This window comes from Spermophilus citellus, assembly GCF_964194105.1.
Source record: "Spermophilus citellus genome assembly, chromosome: 18".
In the NCBI taxonomy this organism is placed as follows: domain Eukaryota; kingdom Metazoa; phylum Chordata; class Mammalia; order Rodentia; family Sciuridae; genus Spermophilus; species Spermophilus citellus.
In genome coordinates, this window is record NC_138200.1 from 51,617,257 (window position 1) to 51,636,996 (window position 19,740).

At 47.8% G+C, this 19,740-nt stretch overlaps 1 protein-coding gene across 1 annotated transcript; it reads left to right on the top strand.

Moving 5' to 3' along the window:
- Positions 1 to 10,976: 10,976 nt before the first annotated feature.
- LOC308637796 (cocaine esterase-like) lies at positions 10,977 to 19,195 on the top strand (the record flags this gene model as incomplete). Its single annotated transcript, XM_081274626.1, has 12 exons — positions 10,977 to 11,052; positions 13,444 to 13,648; positions 14,638 to 14,779; positions 15,498 to 15,631; positions 15,713 to 15,971; positions 16,400 to 16,498; positions 16,779 to 16,919; positions 17,029 to 17,109; positions 17,342 to 17,489; positions 17,873 to 18,010; positions 18,492 to 18,564; positions 19,009 to 19,195. The coding sequence occupies 12 exons, from the start codon at positions 10,977 to 10,979 to the stop codon at positions 19,193 to 19,195; spliced, it is 1,683 nt and encodes a 560-aa protein (XP_081130752.1).
- Between the last annotated feature and the right edge of the window lie 545 nt (positions 19,196 to 19,740).

The window sequence follows — 19,740 nt, forward strand, 5'->3', positions numbered from 1 at the left end:
TTCGAGACAGAGTCTCACTGAGTTGCTTAGCACCTCAACATTGCTGGCTTTGTATTCCCTATCATTCTGTCTGAGCCTCCAGAGCCACTGGGATTTCAGTCATGGCCCACCATGCCCAGCTATGAACCTAACTTCTAAAACCATCGTATTGGAGATTAGGTTTCAATGTGTGAATTGGGTGGACACAAGTTTTTTTTTTCCTTTTTTTTTTTATTGTTGGTTGTTCAAAACATTACATAGTTCTTAATATACCATATTTCACAGTTTGATTCAAGTGGGTTATGAACTCCCATTTTTTACCCCGTATACAGATTGCTGTATCACATCAGTTACATTTCCATTAATTTACATATTGCCTTTCTAGTGTCTGATGTATTCTGCTGACTATCACATTCTCCACTATCCCCCTTCCCCTCCCCTCCCCTCCCCTCCCCTTCTCTCTGTCCACCCCCTCTACTATAAATCATTTCTTCCACTTGTATAATTTTTCTCCTACCCCTCCTTTCCTCTTATATGTAATTTTGTATAACCCTGAGGCTCACCTTCCAATTCCATGCAATTTCCCTTCTCTCTCCCTTTCCCTCCCGCCTATCATCCCTGTTTAATGTTAATCTTCTTCTCCAGCTCTTCGTCTCTACCCTGTCCTTGGTTACTCCCCTTATATCAAAGAAGACATTTGGCATTTGTTTTTTAAGGATTGGCTAGCTTCGCTTAGCATAATCTGCTCTAATGCCATCCATTTCCCTCCAAATTCTATGATTTTGTCATTTCTTAATGCAGAGTAATACTCCATTGTGTATAAATGCCACATTTTTAATCCATTCATCTATTGAAGGGCTTCTAGGTTGGTTCCACAATCTTGCTATCGTGAATTGTGCTGCTATGAACATCTATGTAGCAGTGTCCCTGCAGCATGCTCTTGTTAGGTCTTTAGGGAATAGACCGAGAAGGGGAATAGCTGGGTCAAATGGTGGTTCCATTCCCAGCTTTCCAAGAAATCTCCATACTGCTTTCCAAATTGGCTGCACCATTTTGCAGTCCCACCAACAATGAACAAGTGTACCCATTTCCCCGCATCCTCGCCAGCACTTGTTGTTGTTGGACTTCATAATGGCTGCCAATCTTATTGGAGTGAGGTGGTATCTTAGGGTGGTTTTGATTTGCATTTCTCTGACTGCTAGCGATGTTGAGCATTTTTTCATGTACTTGTTAATTGATTGTATGTCCTCCTCTGAGAAGTGTCTGTTCAGGTCCTTGGCCCATTTGTTGATTGGGTTATTTGTTATCTTATTATCTAATTTTTTGAGTTCTTTGTATACTCTGGATATTAGGGCTCTATCTGAAGTGTGTGGAGTAAAGATTTGTTCCCAGGATGTAGGCTCCCTGTTTATCTCTCTTATTGTTTCTTTTGTTGAGAGAAAACTTTTTAGTTTGAGTAAGTCCCATTTGTTGATTCTAGTTGTTAACTCTTGCGCTATGGGTGTCCTATTGAGGAATTTGGAGCCCGACCCCACAGTATGTAGATCATAGCCGACTTTTTCTTCTATCAGACGCCGTGTCTCTGGTTTAATATCGAGCTCCTTGATCCATTTTGAGTTAACTTTTGTGCATGGCGAGAGAAAGGGATTTAGTTTCATTTTGATGCAAATGGATTTCCAGTTTTCCCAGCACCATTTGTTGAAGATGCTATCCTTCCTCCATTGCATGCTTTTAGCCCCTTTTATCAAATATAAGATAGTTATAGTTTTGTGGATTGGTTACTGTGTCTTCTATTCTGTACCATTGGTCCACCCGCCTGTTTTGGTACCAGTACCATGCTGTTTTTGTTACTATTGCTCTGTAGTATAGTTTGAAGTCTGGTATCGCTATACCGCCTGATTCACACTTCCTGCTTAGCATTGTTTTTGCTATTCTGGGTCTTTTATTATTCCATATGAATTTCCTGATTGTTTTATCTATTTCTACAAGAAATGCTGTTGGGATTTTGATTGGGATAGCATTGAACTTATAGAGAACTTTTGGTAATATTGCCATTTTGATGATGTTAATTCTGCCTATCCATGAACAGGGTATATTTTTCCATCTTCTGAGGTCTTCTTCTATATCTCTCTTTAGGGTTCTGTAGTTTTCCTTGTATAGGTCTTTCACCTCTTTTGTTAGGTTGATTCCCAAGTATTTTATTTTTTGGGGGGATATTGTGAATGGAGTAGTTGTCCTCATTTCCGTTTCAGAGGATTTGTCGCTGATATACAGGAATGCATTTGATTTATGCGTGTTGATTTTATATCCTGCCACTTTGCTGAATTCATTTATTAGCTCTAATAGTTTCTTTGTAGACCCTTTTGGGTCTGTTAGGTATAGAATCATATCGTCTGCAAATAGTGATAATTTAAGTTCTTCTTTTCCTATTTTTATGCCTTTAATTTCTTTCGTCTGTCTAATTGCTCTGGCCAGTGTTTCGAGGACTATGTTGAACAGAAGTGGTGAGAGAGGGCATCCCTGTCTTGTACCAGATCTTAGAGGGAATGCCTTCAATTTTTCTCCATTCAGAAAGATGCTGGCCTGTGGCTTATCATAGATTGCTTTTACAATGTTGAGGTATGTTCCTGTTATTCCTAATTTTTCTAGAGTTTTGAACATAAAGGGATGCTGTACTTTGTCGAATGCTTTTTCTGCATCTATCGAGATGATCATATGGTTCTTATTTTTAAGTCTATTGATGTGGTGAATAACATTTATTGATTTCCGTATATTGAACCAGCCTTGCATCCCAGGGATGAATCCTACTTGATCATGGTGTATAATTTTTTTGATATGATTTTGAATCCGATTCGCCAGAATTTTATTGAGGATTTTTGCATCTAGGTTCATTAGAGATATTGGTCTGTAGTTTTCTTTCTTTGAGGTGTCCCTGTCTGGTTTAGGCATCAGGGCGATGTTGGCCTCGTAGAATGTATTTGGAAGTTCTCCCTCTTTTTCTATTTCCTGAAATAGCTTGAAAAGTATTGGTGTTAGTTCCTCTTTAAAGGTTTTGTAAAACTCTGCTGTATACCCGTCCGGTCCTGGGCTTTTCTTAGTTGGTAGTCTTTTGATGGTTTCTTCTATTTCCTCTATCGTTATTGGTCTGTTTAGGTTGTCTATATCCTCCTGTCTCAATCTGGGCAGATCATATGACTTAAGAAGTTTATCGATGCCTTCACTATCTTCTATTTTATTGGAGTATAAGGATTCAAAATAATTTCTGATTATCTTCTGTATTTCTGAAGTGTCTGTTGTGATATTGCCTTTTTCATCCCGTATGCTAGTAATTTGGGTTCTCTCTCTTCTTCTCTTCGTTAGCATGGCTAAGGGTCTGTCGATTTTATTTATTTTTTCAAAGAACCAACTTTTGGTTTTGTCAATTTTTTCAATTGTTTCTTTTGTTTCGATTTCATTAATTTCAGCTCTGATTTTAATGATTTCTTGCCTTCTACTTCTTTTGCTGTTGTTTTGCTCTTCTTTTTCTAGGATTTTGAGATGAGATATGAGATCGTTTATTTGTTGGTTTTTTCTTTTTTTAAGGAATGTGCTCCAAGCAATGAATTTTCCTCTTAAAACTGCTTTCAATGTGTCCCATAGATTCTGATATGTTGTGCCTGTGTTTTCATTTAACTCTAAGAATTTTTTAATTTCCTCCTTGATGTCTTCTAAAACCCATTGATCATTCAGTAACCTATTGTTCATTCTCCAAGTGATGCATGATTTTTCCTTCCTTCTTTTATCGTTGATTTTCAGTTTCATTCCATTATGATCAGATAAGATGCATGGTATTATTTCTACTCCTTTATATTGTCTAAGAGTTGCCCTGTGACATAATATATGATCTATTTTTGTGAAGGATCCATGTGCTGCTGAGAAAAAAGTGTATCTACTTGATGTTGGGTGGTATATTCTATATATGTCAATTAAGTCTAGGTTGTTAATTGTGTTGTTGAGTTCTGTAGTTTCCTTATTTAACTTTTGTTTGGAAGATCTGTCCAGTGGTGAGAGAGGTGTGTTGAAGTCTCCCATGATTGTTGTATGGTGGTCTATTAGACTCTTGTACTTGAGAAGAGTTTGCTTGATGAACGTAGCTGCACCATTGTTTGGAGCATATATATTTATGATTGTTATGTCTTGTTGGTGTATGGTTCCCTTGAGCAGTATGCAGTGACCCTCTTTATCCTTTTTGATTAACTTTGGCTTGAAATCTATTTTGTTTGATATGAGTATGGACACTCCTGCTTGTTTCCGCCGTCCATATGAGTGGAATGATTTTTCCCAGCCTTTCACCTTCAGTCTATGTATATCTTTTCCTATCAAATGCGTCTCCTGTAGGCAACATATTGTTGGATCTTGTTTTGTGATCCATTCAACTAGCCTGTGTCTCTTAATTGGTGAGTTTAAGCCATTAACATTTAGGGTTATTATTGAGATTTGGTTTGTTCCTCCAGTCATATTTGTTTATTTATGTTACTAAACCTGATTAGTTTTCCTCTTTGATTACTTTCCCCCCTTTACTGTCCTACCTCCCACTGATGGTTTTCAATGTTATTTTCTGTTTCCTCTTCCTGTAATGTTTTGCCAAGGATTTTTTGAAGAGATGGTTTTCTAGCTGCGAATTCTTTTAACTTTTGTTTGTCGTGAAAGGTTTTAATTTCATCTTCCATCCTGAAGCTTAATTTCGCCGGATACACGATTCTTGGTTGGAACCCATTTTCTTTCAGTGTTTGAAAAATGTTATTCCAGGATCTTCTAGCTTTCAGAGTCTGTGTTGAGAGATCAGCTGTTATCCTGATTGGTTTGCCCCTAAATGTAATCTGCTTTCTTTCTCTTGTAGCTTTTAAAATTCTCTCCTTATTCTGTATGTTGGGCATCTTTATTATAATGTGTCTAGGTGTGGATCTCTTATGATTTTGCACTTTCGGCGTCCTGTAGGCTTCTAGGATATGGGATTCTGTTTCATTCTTCAAGTCTGGGAAGTTTTCTCGTATTATTTCATTGAATAGATTGTTTATTCCTTTGGTTTGGAGCTCTGTGCCTTCCTGTATCCCAATGACTCTTAAGTTTGGTCTTTTAATGTTATCCCATAATTCTTGAATGTTCTGTTCATGGTTTCTTAGCAGTCTTGCTGAGCTGTCTATGTTCTTTTCAATTTGAAATACTTTGTCTTCATTGTCTGATGTTCTATCTTCTAAGTGATCTATTCTGCTGGTAGTATTGTCAATTGAGGTTTTAAGTTGGTTTATTGCTTCCTGCATTTCTAGGATTTCTATTTGTTTGTTTTTTATTACTTCTAACTCCCTGTGAAATTGATCTTTTACTTCCTGGATTTGTTTCTGTAGTTCCTTGTCAATGTGATCTTTCATTGTCTGATTTTGCTGTCTCATGTCTTCCTTGAGACTCCAGATCATCTGAAGCATGTATATCCTGAACTCTTTATCTGACATTCCATCTGTTGCAGCTATTACCTCTTCTAGAGTTGAGTTGACCTGCATTGCTTGTGGTCCTTTCTTTCCTTGTCTTTTCATATTGCTTGCGTTTCTTTCTGCTTGGTGAAACTGTTGTGTTTTTGAAATTTTCCCCCTATTTATTTATATTGCTCTTGTATAGTTGGGAGATCTCTCTTGTAGGGTGGGTAGTGGCTGTGCTCCTCCTCTAATTAGGGTGATCTATCTACCACGCTGGTTGGTCGTAGGTCTGCCCACCCTGCGGGCGCGGGTGGCTGCTCTACTATGCCCCCACTCCAATTGTGGTGATGTAACTACCACGTCCTCAGATCGTTGGTCCTGATCCGGATGTGGGCGGCAGCTCTGTTCCACCCCTACTCCAATTGGTGTGATGTGTCTACCACGCTGGTCGGCCTCTAAGCCTGTTCCGCCGGTGGGTCTCAGATCTGCCTACCTTGCGGGCTTGGGCGGCAGTTCTGCTCAGCCCCCCCTCCCAGTGGGGGTACCAAACTGCCTCTCCAACGGGTCGCTGGGCCTTTTCCAGACACTGGCGGCGGCTCTGCTCAACCCCCACTCCAACCAGTGTGTCGTGACTGCCTCGATGCTACTTGTCCACCACACTGGCAGGCTGCCGAGCCTGTCCTGCCAGTGGGACGCAGGTCTGCCTACCTTGCAGGATCAGACGGCGGCTCTTCACAGCCTCCACTCCAAATGGGGTGACTTGGCTACCACGCCGTCGGGTCGCTGGTCCTGTTCCAGGCGTGGGCGGCTACTCTCCTCGGCCCCAGCTGCAGTTGGGGTGTCGTGATACCACACCGGCGGGTCCCTTAGCCTGCTCTGGGCGCATGTGGCAGCTCTACTCTGCCCCCCAGGCCCCCGCAGCACCCAGCAGGACCCGGACCGAGAAGCAGTCCCTGTAGGATCCCCAACCCTGGGCCAAAGCAGCTTCGGGAGCCAGAAGCCGGCCTCTCCGATCCCAGCCACGTTCTGCTAGGAGCAGGCTCCACAGAGCAACCGCCGCGGGTTCCCCAACCCCAGGCCAAAGCAGCCCCGGGAGCCCAAGCCTGGCCGCACCAAACTCTCCCTGCTCGGTGCACGCTCCGCTAGGAGCAGAGTCAAAGACGCAGTCCCCGCGGGCTCCCCAGCCCCGGGCCAAAACTATTCCGGGAGTCAGAGCCCCGCTGCCCCTCGGCGCACATTTCACTTGTAGCTGGCCTCAGCTCGCAGTCCCCGCAGGATCCCCGGCCCTGGGCTAAAGCAGCTACGGGAGCCAGAACCCAGCCTCTCCGATCCCTGCCACACTCTGCTAGGAGCAGGCTCCACAGAGCGGCCCCCGCGGGTACCCCAGCCTCAGGCCCAAGCAGCCCCAGGAGCCCGCGCCTGGCCGCTCCAAACTCTCCCAGCTCGGTGTACGCTCTGCCAGGGGCAGGGTCAAAGACGCAGTCCCCGCGGGCTCCCCAGCCCCGGGCCAAAACTGTTCCGGGAGTCAGAGCCACGCCGCCCCTCAGCGCACGATCCACTTGTAACTGGCCTCAGCCTGGAGTCCCCGTAGGATCCCCCGCCCTGGGCCAAAGCAACCCGGGGAGCTAGAATCTGGCCGCTCAAAGTCCGGCGCCCACCTTGCCAGGAGCGAGCCCCGAAGAGTATTCTCCTCAGGTTCTCCAGTCCCGAGCCTGAGCAATCTGTCTGCGAGACGCAGGCAAATACCAGCCTGGAATCACCTGTTCCGTAGTTGAATGAGCTGAGATCAGTAGAAAACAGGGATGATTGCATCAGCTCTCCAAGATGGCGGCTGCTGTCCTCCTCCGTGTTCCGACTGGTGTCGGGAATCGAACTGGACCGGTTCTCTCCTCTGTCTCAAAGCCGGAACTCAGCACTAAGCGCGGCCAGTGCGCCGCTGGCAGGAGCCTCCAGTATCCGCTTCGCTGTAATCCCGCTCTGGTACCTCGCCGCTAACTAACTAGCGCGCGCCCCAGACTCCATCCGCGGGGCGGTCCGCCGACCAGGTACTGCTACCCTCCGTGCGGAGAAATCGCCCGCGACCGAGCCCCCGCAGCCGAATCCCGCACGCTGGAAATCTGTCCTCTAGATTCTGGAGCACCTCAATTTCACTGGAAATTCCCAACAAGGTAGCCTTCAGCCGTTTCACCTCGTCTTTCTCCCGCACAGTGACGCGGCGCACTGGGGAGCTGCACTCCCATCGCCGCCATCTTCCAGTAGTCTGGACACAAGTTTTGAGACCCTAGCACAAGGGTCCTACAACCCAAGATTCAGAAACCAAATTTGCAAACTATTGGAAAATGTCTGCCTATTTAAAACAACCACTTTCCCATCTATTTCCATTCCCCCCCTTGTGGGAAGCAGGACTGGGTTTTTTCCATTGATTCTAAAGCCTGGGCCAGCTGAGTATGTCCAGGAGAGCCAAGGGGCATCCTCAGGGTCCTGTCTCCTGAAGTTGGGTCTTGTTCCCTGTAAATCTGCAGACACTATGAGCCCCACACTGACATGACTATAACACTGAGTCATATAGCAAGAAGATGCTTCTCTGTGTGGTGTGTCCTGGAAGAGGCCTTGGAGGCTCAGGAGGTCCAGAGAAGAGATTCTTGTCCCTGGTTCCCTGAGAACCTCTCCCTCCAGTAAGGTGTCCTTCTGCCTTGCAGAATTCCCCCTGCAGCCTTCTGACCATCCCCCACCCACTATGGATCCACATCATTGATTTTCCTTCTGCCTTCACTGCTGTCTCTAAACTCTTCTGACTCCTCCTATAAAAACCCTCTCATCTTTTCTCATTGTACAAAGGTAGCAAATAATGCTCAATGTGCCTCTGGGTTCCCTGAAATCTTTTTCTCTCAGACATTCAGAAGCTGGATTTCTCATCCCAAAGACCTTGGGAGCCCCCCACTCCCCAAACTCTGACTGACATGCCCTCCTGGGGCACCACTTTTCCCAGGGGAGATGACCCCCTTGTTTCCATTCACTACATTGAAGCCCAAACCAAGACCTTCATGAATTTCATGCAAAAATGAAAATTCTGTTTTGTCATCTGGGCTGCCAGGGCACAGACAAGGTTAACATTAAGCCTGGAGGGATCCAGCACAGGAAAGACCTTCCTTTTGGTGAAGACTGATGGGTGCATCCTTATAGCATTTACTGAGTTCCTGTGAACATGCCTCTATGTTTTAGTTCTGCAAAAGCACACTTTATTATACAAAGGGGTTTCCATGATATTTTGTAGATTTTTAATAGCTTTTTAAATGCTTTAGCGTGGTGTGTGTGTGTGTGTGTGTGTGTGTGTGTGTGTGTGTGTGTACAGTGCCAGGGACCACACCTACCTCCTTGGCCTGCTAGGCAAGCACTATATTACTGAGCTACATCCATTCACAGCCCAGTGTGGAATAACTTATATACAATTAAATTAATCTCTTGGGTGTACAATTTACTCACTCTGAGGTAACATGTAAGATAAGCAAACACCACCACCACAAGTTTTACCAGTTTCTTTCACCTCCTAAAATTCCTCATGCCTCTTTGTAGTCCTTCTTTGCCCTGAATCCTGCTCTAAGGCAGTCACCTAATTGCTTGGGTTCCTCTAGTTGTCCTTGCCCCAAATATGATGCAAATGGACACTTTTAGGAATGGCTCTGTCACTTCTCATACTATTTCTGAGATCCAGGCAGATCTCAGATTCCTTTTCCTGGGGAGTGGCATTCCTTGTAGGCACACACCACACTTTATCCACTGACCAATTGATATACATCTGAGTGACTTCCATTTTTTGACTAATTCTAATGAAGCTCTTAGGGATATTGTCAGAAATTATTTATATGGACCCATGCTGTCATTTCTGTTGAGGAGAGACCTGAGAGTAGAATTGCTGAGTCACATGGCAAGTGTGTGTGGAACTTTTAAGGGAAATAACAAACTCTTCTCCAAAAGGACTCTGTCAATTTGCATCCCTAAGCAACTGAGGGTATCATTTGCTCCATATCCTCTTCAACACTTGGTCTGATGGTCTTAGATCAAATTGTATTTAAAGGACATGTTGGGGGATCTCATTGCAGATGTTTGTTTTGACTTTTAGACTCTGTTTCCATCTTCCATTCTCTCTCTCTCTCTCTCTCTCTCTCTCTCTCTCTCTCTCTCTCTCTCTCATCTCTATATATGTATAAGATATAATATATACAAACACATACACAGATATGCTGCTGAGACTCTTCTTCATTCCTCATTATTTCTATTATCTTGGTCTTTGTCAAAGCCAAGGCCTCTGTAAGATGGTGCCATAAATGGCAGAGCACATGTGGGCCTTCACCCTAGCAGACTCCAGATTAGGAGGAAGCACTATGTTGTCCAGTCGACACAAAAGTGCTTATACTAGGACTTAACTGGGAGTAGAACCAAGCCCAGCTATGAATTAGATCAGGAGACTCTGGGCAGAGTAAGCATCTGGCCAGGCAGGAGCTGGAGATGGATGGGAGCATAAAATACTGCAGAGGAACTGAATCCACAGCAACCATACCGATTGGGTGGAGGTCAAGGAGAAGCAGTGCTCTCAGCATGCTTTCTCCTGACATCTGGATAAAACCGATTGCTCCCCAAAGTGGCTGAGAAGGACACAACACTGAGCTGTAAGAGCCTATGGGGGGTGGGGAGAATCTAGCAAAGTATGGTTTTCAGGGAACCTCTAGGCTGCCTGAAGTTGAGCCCCACACCCCTTCATCAGGGAAGTCAGGTTGAGCAGGTTCTCCTAACCCACACTGGCTTCCATTCACCCATGCAGGGATCAGAATTATTTAGAATCTCTCAGAGGCACCTAATCTCTGGGAGTTCCCTGGACAGGCAGGCACTCATTTCACATCTTTCCAGTGGATAAGTGACTGTAGAAGGGACCTTGGTCATGTGTTGATGGGGTATCTACAAAAATGCCTTCAAATTAGGGCCAGAATAAGAAGGGAGAGGCCCTCAGATGTTCTCAGATGATGGTGTATGGAAGATTAGGAACAATTGAAGGGCACCCAGTGAGCTTTGAAGGTCACAGTCACACCTCCCAGCCACTGTGTAAGCAGTTCCCCTCACTCCAGCAAGGTCACCTGTATTTCTCCATCTCTAGAAATCTTCATTCTGCTCCCCCCAGTGAAGCTCTCCAGATTCCTCCAGTTACATCCAGCTCTCTGCTCTCTCCTCTCCTCCCCAACACCCTCATGGGTCTGTGACAGCAAGGACAGAGAATTAGTGACTCCAGGTTGTGAGGAGAGGGTCCTGGATCTCAGAGGGTCTGCAGAGTGTTGGAAAGTGGCCAAGGGAAGAAGAGGGTTAGGGCCCTGCCGGCTGCACACTGGCTCCATGACCTCTGAGAGTTCAGAGTGACTCTCCTGCAGCACACAACTTGCAGGGCACCACCTATTTCCCCGCCTCCTCACTGTCAGGTTCAAATTCCACCTGGCAGAATGCTGCTCTGCATTTCCAGGTGAAGCCCTGAGAATACAGAAGCAGCCCTGGGAGCCGACCATGTGCCTGCATCAACTTCCTGCCTGGCTCATTATCGTGGCCTATGGGCTCCTGATGCTCCTCATCCAGGGCCAGGGTGAGGCTGCCATGGGGAGGGTGGTAGAGACCGGGTTGGATCTGCCAAAGTGCACAGAGACAGAGCCTGAGCCTGGAGGGAAGGCACCAGGGCGGGGGAGTTGGTAGAGGAGACAGATGAAGGGGCTGGAGGGTGAGCCAGAGAGGGTCAGACATGCTCAAGGACACCCCCATGGAGGAGTGAGCTAGTTTTAGGGGATTCTGATGGGTTTGTGACCATTTAGGTGAGAGACAAAGATGAGTAGTGTGTAAGACCTGGACCCAAATGAAGACCTAGATGGGCCTGTGGAGGAACCAGGACTGGGTGGGCAGAAGACTGTGGGAATGGAATCCAGGGAATGGGCAAGTCAGAAGCCTCCTGGCAAAGGAACAGGGACAGGGACCATTCCCTCCTGTGTGTGGCTGTGGCTGTAGCTACTACTCACCCTTGGATAATAACAACAGCAATATAAGAGCTTGCTGGTTACATTTGGCTCTGAGTGTTTTGACCCCTTGACCAGAGTAGTGCTGGCACCTTCCGCAGGGTCCACAGGCAAGGTTACTGGCCTTGGGGGTTACAGAACCCCCTGGTACCACTTCTCAACGCTGATCTGAATGACTGCTGGGTTCCTTTCACTGGTGAACCTGAACTGGCATGGCTTGGATTGTTCTAGGACAAAGGCGATGTGCTCTGTACCTGCTAGAAGTCTCTAGGCCCTTATCAGAAGGTGTTGGCGGGAGAGAACCATGCCCAGGGAGTGTCAGCAGCCCTGATCCCTCCCACCCCAAAGGCTCCTAGTGTGGGCATTGGACATAGACCCAACTTTCTCAATCTAATCTGCAGAGAGGAATCCATGCTCACCTGTCCCCCTTGGATCATCGCTGAAAGGCTTCCTCTCTTACCTGGCATCTTACAGAGAACCAGAACTTTCTCAAGAGGAAGATTTTTCTAGTTTCACTGAAAGATTCTATTTTCAACAGTCTTTTTTTCTTTACCTCACATACAAAAATTTAAAAAAAAACTGAGTCATGAGAGGGTATAGAATTGAGTCCCACAGTCTTCTGTCCACCAAGTCCTGGCTCCTCCACAGGCCCATCTAGGTCTTGAATAGGGTCCAGGTCTTACACACTACTCATCTTTGTCTCTCACCTAAATGGTCACAAACCCATCTTTTCTGGTTTGACCTTTTCCACATCTGGACATGAGGACACTTCATACCACTCCATATATACATGAGTAGATTCCTCCTGCTGTTTCATGCAGGGCTTGTCCTCAAGGAAGCAGCTACATAATGTCAGCAGACTGTGAGCAGGAGTATTTCACAGGCTTTGTCCTTTGTAGTATCTAATATCAGGCATTAGTGGCCAGTCACCACTTGAGTTACATGGACCACGATCCCTCTGGCAAGGCACTGTGTGGAGACAGCATGTTGGTAGGGACAGGAGTGTGTCTTTGAACTTGGAGGGATGCTGGCCAATTTCCTTCTCTGGTCCTGTGAGTGGCTGCTTCCCTGTCCTGACCTGTACCAGGGAGCATCAAACATCAGATCCTAGCGCATCTCATGGGAGAGAGGAGGAAGTTTGAAGTTCTTAACATTTTCTTATGGAACCAGCTCACATTTGCCAAACTCTAGAGTGAGAACTGGAGCCTGGGGGAGGGAAGGCTCTAGTGATGTGGGAGCTGTGGCGATGTCAACAATAGCAGGAGGACTGTGGACCTGACTGTGTAACTCTCTGCACCCTGAAGCATAGAGAGAGGACTGGGGCATCCTGAGGGCTGCACAGCACCCAAATGTGGACCTATTCTGGGACACAGAGAGGAGATAAACCCCATATGCCCACCATCAACTTTTAACAAATATCATGACTTGGACAAGCGAGATATATTTAGCTTGACTTTTCATTGCCTCCTTGCCCAGATCCCCAACCCCAGGAGTGACAAGAGATTTATGGCCTGAACTCATAGCTCTCCTCCCACCGTTCGTATCTCCTTACATGAATGATGCTTCTTTATGTCATTTCTTGTCCCATCAAGAATGAGATCCTTAAGGATAGAAATCTTTAGTTCCATTCCCACAGTCCTCCCAGTGGGTGACATGACCTGGCACAGTGAGTGTAATGGACAGTCTTGCCCCATCAGCCCAAAAGACATTCTGCTGGAAGTTGCTAGGGCTAAAGGATGGTGGCAAGTCACAGGGGCCTGGTGAGCCTGGAGAGATAGGCTGTGACCTTGTCGAGTGATAGTTGTGGTGGGGATAGGAATTACGGATGGGCAGAAAGATTCTGAAGCGAATGTTGACAGATCAGTCTCCTTCCACAAGGCGGAGCTGAGGAGGGCCAACCAGGCCACAGTGCTGCAGGCCAGCAGCTGAGTGGGCAGACCTGAGCCTGAAGTGCATCTCTCTGCCCACAGGCCAGGACTCAGTCAGCCCCATCCGGACCACCCACACCGGGCAGGTGCAGGGCAGTCTCGCCCATGTGAAGGGCACCGACGTGGGGGTGCACACCTTCCTGGGAATTCCCTTTGCCAAGCCACCTGTAGGACCACTGCGCTTTGCAGCCCCTGAGCCCCCTGAACCTTGGAGTGGTGTGAGGGATGGGACCTCCCACCCGGCCATGTAAGTTCTCCTGGGGTCTGGGGAACCTCAGGACTAGGGTGAGGGTGGGTACTCGGAGTCCTGGGCCAGGCTGCAGTGGCTCCTTCATCTAAACTGCACTGCAAGGCCTGGGGCTGTAGACCAGTGGTAATGTGTTTTTTGCAAACTAATGCACCATCTTTAAAACCCAGGTTCAAAATGAACAAATATACAAAAACCTATCCATCTACATTGGGGCAATTCCCACACTCATTCTTCCAATGCTGGAGTAACTTTGCCAGGCCCCTGCGTCAGAGTGTGGAACCCAAAAGACATTAGCTCCAGGTGCTAAACACAGAGAAGAAAATAATGTCCCTGGATTTATCTTATTTCAGAGGTTCTCTCCCACCAGGGGAGATGATTCTGGGAGAGGGTCGGCGTGGCTCTCTGAACCTATAAAAGGCCTTGACTCCAGAAGTCGATGCTGCAGATCCCTGAGGAACGCAACAGTGGTGGCTCCTTGGGGACCCCACCCACAGGGCCAGGGGAAAGGGGCATGTGCTTACAGCTCAAGACTCAGTGAAGGGGTGAGGTTTTCTCAGAGTCTCAAGTTGGGCTGTGGGATGCCCCATTACCCTTCTGTGAGAACTAACCTCCATCCACTCAGGCACCACCTGTGTGGGGACACCTATGCTGTTCCAGGCCTGAGTGGGGATAGTAATAAATAGTGACTGTCAACAGGGGCAGCCAGTGTTTCCCAGACAGGGCCCTAGAGTCAGAATTGCCCAGCCGCAGAAGGAGTTGGATGCAAGTGCTCAACAATCTTGAGGCCTTCCTGGGGGTCGGGAATCCATCCCTGCTTCCCCGAGCCTGTGGCCTGGAACTCAGTGGGGAATGACTTGAAAGAAGGATCATGTGAGGCAAGGCATCAGTTAAGGCAGGGAGTGAGGTTGTCTGGGATCGAGTCAGGACCTGAAGTCTGAATTGACCACTGCTCAGCCCCTGGAGTAACTGTATTCCATTGTCACCAGGTGTCTGCAAAATGCAGATGCATTGAATCTAGAGGCTCTGAACCTCGGGAGTACAAACTTGCCTCCCATCCCCATGTCAGAGGACTGCCTGTATCTCAGCATCTACGTGCCTGCACATGCCCGTGAGGGCTCTAACCTGCCTGTGAGTGTGAAGTCATGGTCAGTGGAAGGGTGGGAGAACATTTTTGGGAGAACATTAGAAGTGGGCTTGGGACATGGTTCAAGGTAGAGAGCTAGCACAATGCTGTGAAGGCCTGGGATTGACCCCAGTACTACATAAGAATACCAATGACACTGGAAGACACAGGTTCAGCTGGCCACCACTATAGTGTTTATTACCATGAAAAGTTTCTCACTATCAGCTCCAAGAAGTCCTCTTATGCAGGCAGGAATCTGACCTAGGCATGGAGTCAAAGAGCCCTGGATGCTCTCAGAGGCCAAATGTACTGACCCACTGATCATCTCACCAGCTTGTATCCAGGAGATTCATTCAGGTGCCCAAATGTGCAATTTTGCAGTCACTACATTCCATGACCATCGATTAATTTGGGGGCCAGAGATTAGATGACACTTTAAATTAATGTTCAAGTGGGGTAATAACAGAATCATCACTTTTCTTTTCCTTTCAGAGTAGTTCTGAGAGAAATAGATCCGGGTTCTAATTGGTGATTCGACCCCAAAGTATGGGAGGCCTGAACTTCCAAATTGAAATTATTCTGTGATGAGTGCCATAGGTCATGAAGTCCTACTAGAGTTCTATGTGGGTAGCTACATAGCCAAAGTGGTGTTCAGACTAGGGGATCAGCCACGATGGGATTGGGCACGGTGGCTAGCACACGGTATATCTCCTGATTTCCCAGGTGATGGTCTGGATCCATGGTGGTGCCTTGGTGATGGGCTCAGGTTCCATGCTTGATTGTTCTGTTCTGGCAGCCATTGAAAATGTACTGGTGGTCAGTATCCAGTACCGCCTGGGAGTTCTGGGCTTCTTCAGGTGAGCCTGAGACAGGGATAGTCAATGAGGGCTGAGTAGACAGAGGACCATCTAGTGATCATCATCCTTTCCATTTCTCAGCACTGGAGACCAGCATGCCACTGGCAACTGGGGCTACCTGGACCAAGTGGCCGCCCTACGCTGGGTCCAGCAGAATATCGCTCACTTTGGAGGAAATCCTGATCGGGTCACCATTTTTGGCGTGTCTGCAGGTAGCACTAGTGTGTCCTCGCTTGTGGTGTCTCCAGTGTCCCAAGGACTCTTCCATGGTGCCATCATGCAGAGTGGGGTGGCCCTGCTGCCTGACCTTATCACCAGCTCATCTAAAGATGTCTCCACAGTGAGTATCCTTTACTACTCAAGGCCAAATCTGCTGCCTCTCCCTTCAACTTCAGAACCTCTGCCACACTATCTATTCCATGAAAACAAAGACCATGCAGGTGTCTCCAGAACTGGCCACCACCCCAGTGTTTCTGAGGATCTCAAAGGTCAGAATCCACACATCTCTGCCTCAAGTGGTTGATTTTGATCTAGGGTCTGCAAAGGTACACCTTGGAGCCTCCTCCTCAGAAGACCCATGTAAGCAGGTGTGATGGCTCCTCTGGCTGATACCTGAGCTTCAGGAAAGGTGGAAGGATTTCATACTTGCTGCAATACACACATGGCTCCCTTTGAGAATCATGGGTAACCTGCACACAGCTGAGACCTTAGGCAGCAACCCCTTCCCTGTCTGTCGGATGATTCAGCCTCTTTTTGGTGCCTTTACAGATGGTGGCCAACCTGTCTGCCTGTGGGCAGGTAGAGTCAGAGGCCCTGGTGAGCTGCCTGCGGGGCAAGAGTGAACAGGAAATGCTGGCTATTACCAAGGTAGGGCTGAATGGACGTTAGTGAGGAGACGGGGGTTATGGTATAAGGACAATACAGTGCTTTCTACTGTGGAACAATGATGTCATTTCCAAAGCTTGATATTCTTGTATCCTCATAGCTCTGGATGGGAATTGAGACAAAAATATGCTAAACCAGGTATAGAATCTCTGAATGTTGGTGTGAGAATCATGGGATGAGTAGGATGCATTGGAAGTAACTCAGGTGTCGTTCGAAAAGAGACTTTGTTTCCCATAATCATGGACTTTGAATGCTCCCTTAGCCCTTCAAGATCATTCCTGCTGTGGTGGATGGGGCCTTCTTACCCAGGCACCCCCAGGAGCTTCTGGCCTCTGCTGATTTTCAACCTGTTCCGAGCATCATTGGTGTCAACAATGATGAGTATGGCTGGCTCCTTCCCATGGTGAGTCTCCTCTTCAAACCCCCATGATAGTGTCAGGTGGGAGAGGGTTTGGACTTCGTACCTCCTGGTCATCTCACACCCAACTGTAGACTATCTTTTCACCACACAGTTCTTGGGCCCCCCTGAAATCCAGAAAGACATAGACAGAGAGACCATGCGAGCTGTTCTGCAGAGAATATCAGTACAGACGGTGAGACTCCTGAAGTCCTGGGCCAGGCAAGAGTGCAGCAAGACACTCTTCCTCTTCAGTAATGCCCAGGAACAAAGATTGAGCTATGTGCATTTTTGGGTGGGGCCACCGCACAGCTTGACACCAATGTCCTATTCCCTGACACATTGCAAACCCCAATCCCTCCCCTCAAGCTCCTGCCTCCCTGCCCCAGAGATTGCCTATCCTGACTCTCCCTGATCCCCTGGACCAGATGAAGTTGCCTGCCAAATGTGCTGACCTATTGATGGAGGAGTACATGGGAGACAACGAGGACCTCCACACCCTCCGACTCCAGTTCCAGGAGATGATGGCGGACTTCATGTTTGCGATGCCTGCACTCCAAGTAGCACATTATCAGAGTGAGTGTATCTGAACCTGAATCCTGGCTTCCTAGGAGACAGCTCAGAGCTGTGGGTCCCAGGTGAGGTCTGGTGTTAGGTCCTGACACATGACTTTATCCAGACCCTGGTCCCAGGCACCTGAAGGCCCTCATCTCAGTTAATCCTTATGGCTAGAGTAAGAGATAGACATCACACACATTTTACAGAGGAGGGAACTAAGGTAGTGGCACTCAAGGACTTGCTTGTGACCACATAGCCAAGAAGTCCAAGATATGACTTAACAAAGAGCCTTCCAAATACACCCTGATCCATTTTGAGCTTCCAAGCCACTGTGAAGATTCAAACAGTGCTGGACCTAGCAATCTTGTCACCAAGAGTGACACATTCTGTCCACCCTCCAGGTTCCCATGCTCCTGTCTACTTCTATGAGTTCCAGCATCCGCCCAGCAAGTTTAAGGACATGAGGCCTCCACATGTGAAGGCTGACCATGGTGATGAGCTAGTCTTTGTCTTTGGATCCTACATCAATGGCATCAGAGGTGAGTTCTCCTTGTTCCACAGAAGTATTCTCATGGGTACAGGGTGGTAATCACTCTCATGGTACAATGCGAAACTGGGGTGAGAGAGAACATGGGATCCAGTGTCTTCCATATTACAACTCAATGGGTCATTCCAGGGTTAGACCTTTCCCAGTCCAATCTATGCTCCTTCCACCTATTGTCAACCCAACCGTGGTGTCTAGCCTAGGAGAAGAGGGGGTTGGGTAAAAGCCTAATCATTTCTTAAATGACTTCACAGTGTCCAAAAGAAGGAAATTTCTATGCAAGGATGAGCCCAGTGTTGATTCAGTTAAAGGCTGGGAGTAGTAAAGGCAGGTTGCACAAGCAGAGGGCCTGGCCCCAGGACTGTTGTGATAGGGAAGGGACACAAGCCTGGGGCTGGGGTGGTGAGTGTGGCACAGGAGTGGACAGCTGGATGGGGTTGGCCAGGACCTGGACCCTTGCCTTCCTCCTCCCACAGTTGAGCTCTCTGAGGAGGAGGAGCTGCTGAAAAGGAGGATGATGAAGTACTGGGCCAACTTTGCTCGAAATGGGTGAGAAAACCTGAACACTGCATCCTCCCGTGCCTACACATGCCCACCCAGGGGGCACGAGCCCTCCACTGCTCCCCTTGTCTGAGGTGACCCCATTAGCAATTGTGCGTCCTTCATCACATCTTAGCCCTTTACCCAATGGGAAGACCCACAGGTCACTGGTCTCTTCTCACAGTGGTCCAGAGGGTGAGCCATAGTGTTGGGCTACCATGAGAGCCAGCTTCTCACAGGGAAGGGCAACACAGGCCAGGCTGCTCTACCATTTGTGGAATGACACTAGTGAGAGGTCATTACTTTCCTACATCAGGACACCTCTCCCCATTCTCAACACCCCTGTGTGCCTGGCTGGTTGCCCTGTTTATAATTGGGGTTGAAGGTCAGGTCTGAGTTCAAAGGATCTCAGACTGACCCTCACCCTGCCCTGCTGGGAGGGCATGTGCACAGGAACCCCAACGGAGCGGGCATACCCCACTGGCCACTGTTCGACCAGGACCAGCAGTACCTGCAGTTGGACATCCAGCCTGCTGTGGGCCAGGCCCTGAAGGCACACAGGCTGCAGTTCTGGACCAAGACCCTGCCTCAGAAGATCCAGGAGCTAAAGGGGGCTGAGAACAAGCACACAGAGCTCTAGCTTCCTTGTCAGGAAGAGAGGGGTGTGCTAGGTGTGATGGGGTCTTCCTGTGATGCCCACACATGCCCACCCAAGAACCAGGGTTCACCCACTTATTCACATAGCTATTCATTCATCCACTGCACCATTGGGTCCTCTCCTGTTAGACACACTCAGTAATTCCCAAGGAAGCTGTGGATGGGTAAGCCAGTTCATGCCCACCTTCCTCCTCACCCCACTGTGCCTGAGTCCCTCACTTCCTTCCTCCCCTCTCCTTCCCTACAACCCCTCCTATCCCCTCCTCCCAGTTGCCACACCTCCCATGCTGACAGAGAATTTTTAGGAGGAGGAGCTGGTACTTTTCTGAACCCCTTTCCCACCTCTCAGCAAGTACCCCATGTTCTCATACCAGTGGGACCTCTGTAGAAAACCTGGACACCACAAGCCCCAGGGTTTTACTCCATCAGGCTCCTGTAACAATAACAGCAACAGCAACAACAACAACAACTCCAATAATAACCTAGCTCGGCATGGTGGCACATGCCCATAACCCAAGCCACTCAGGA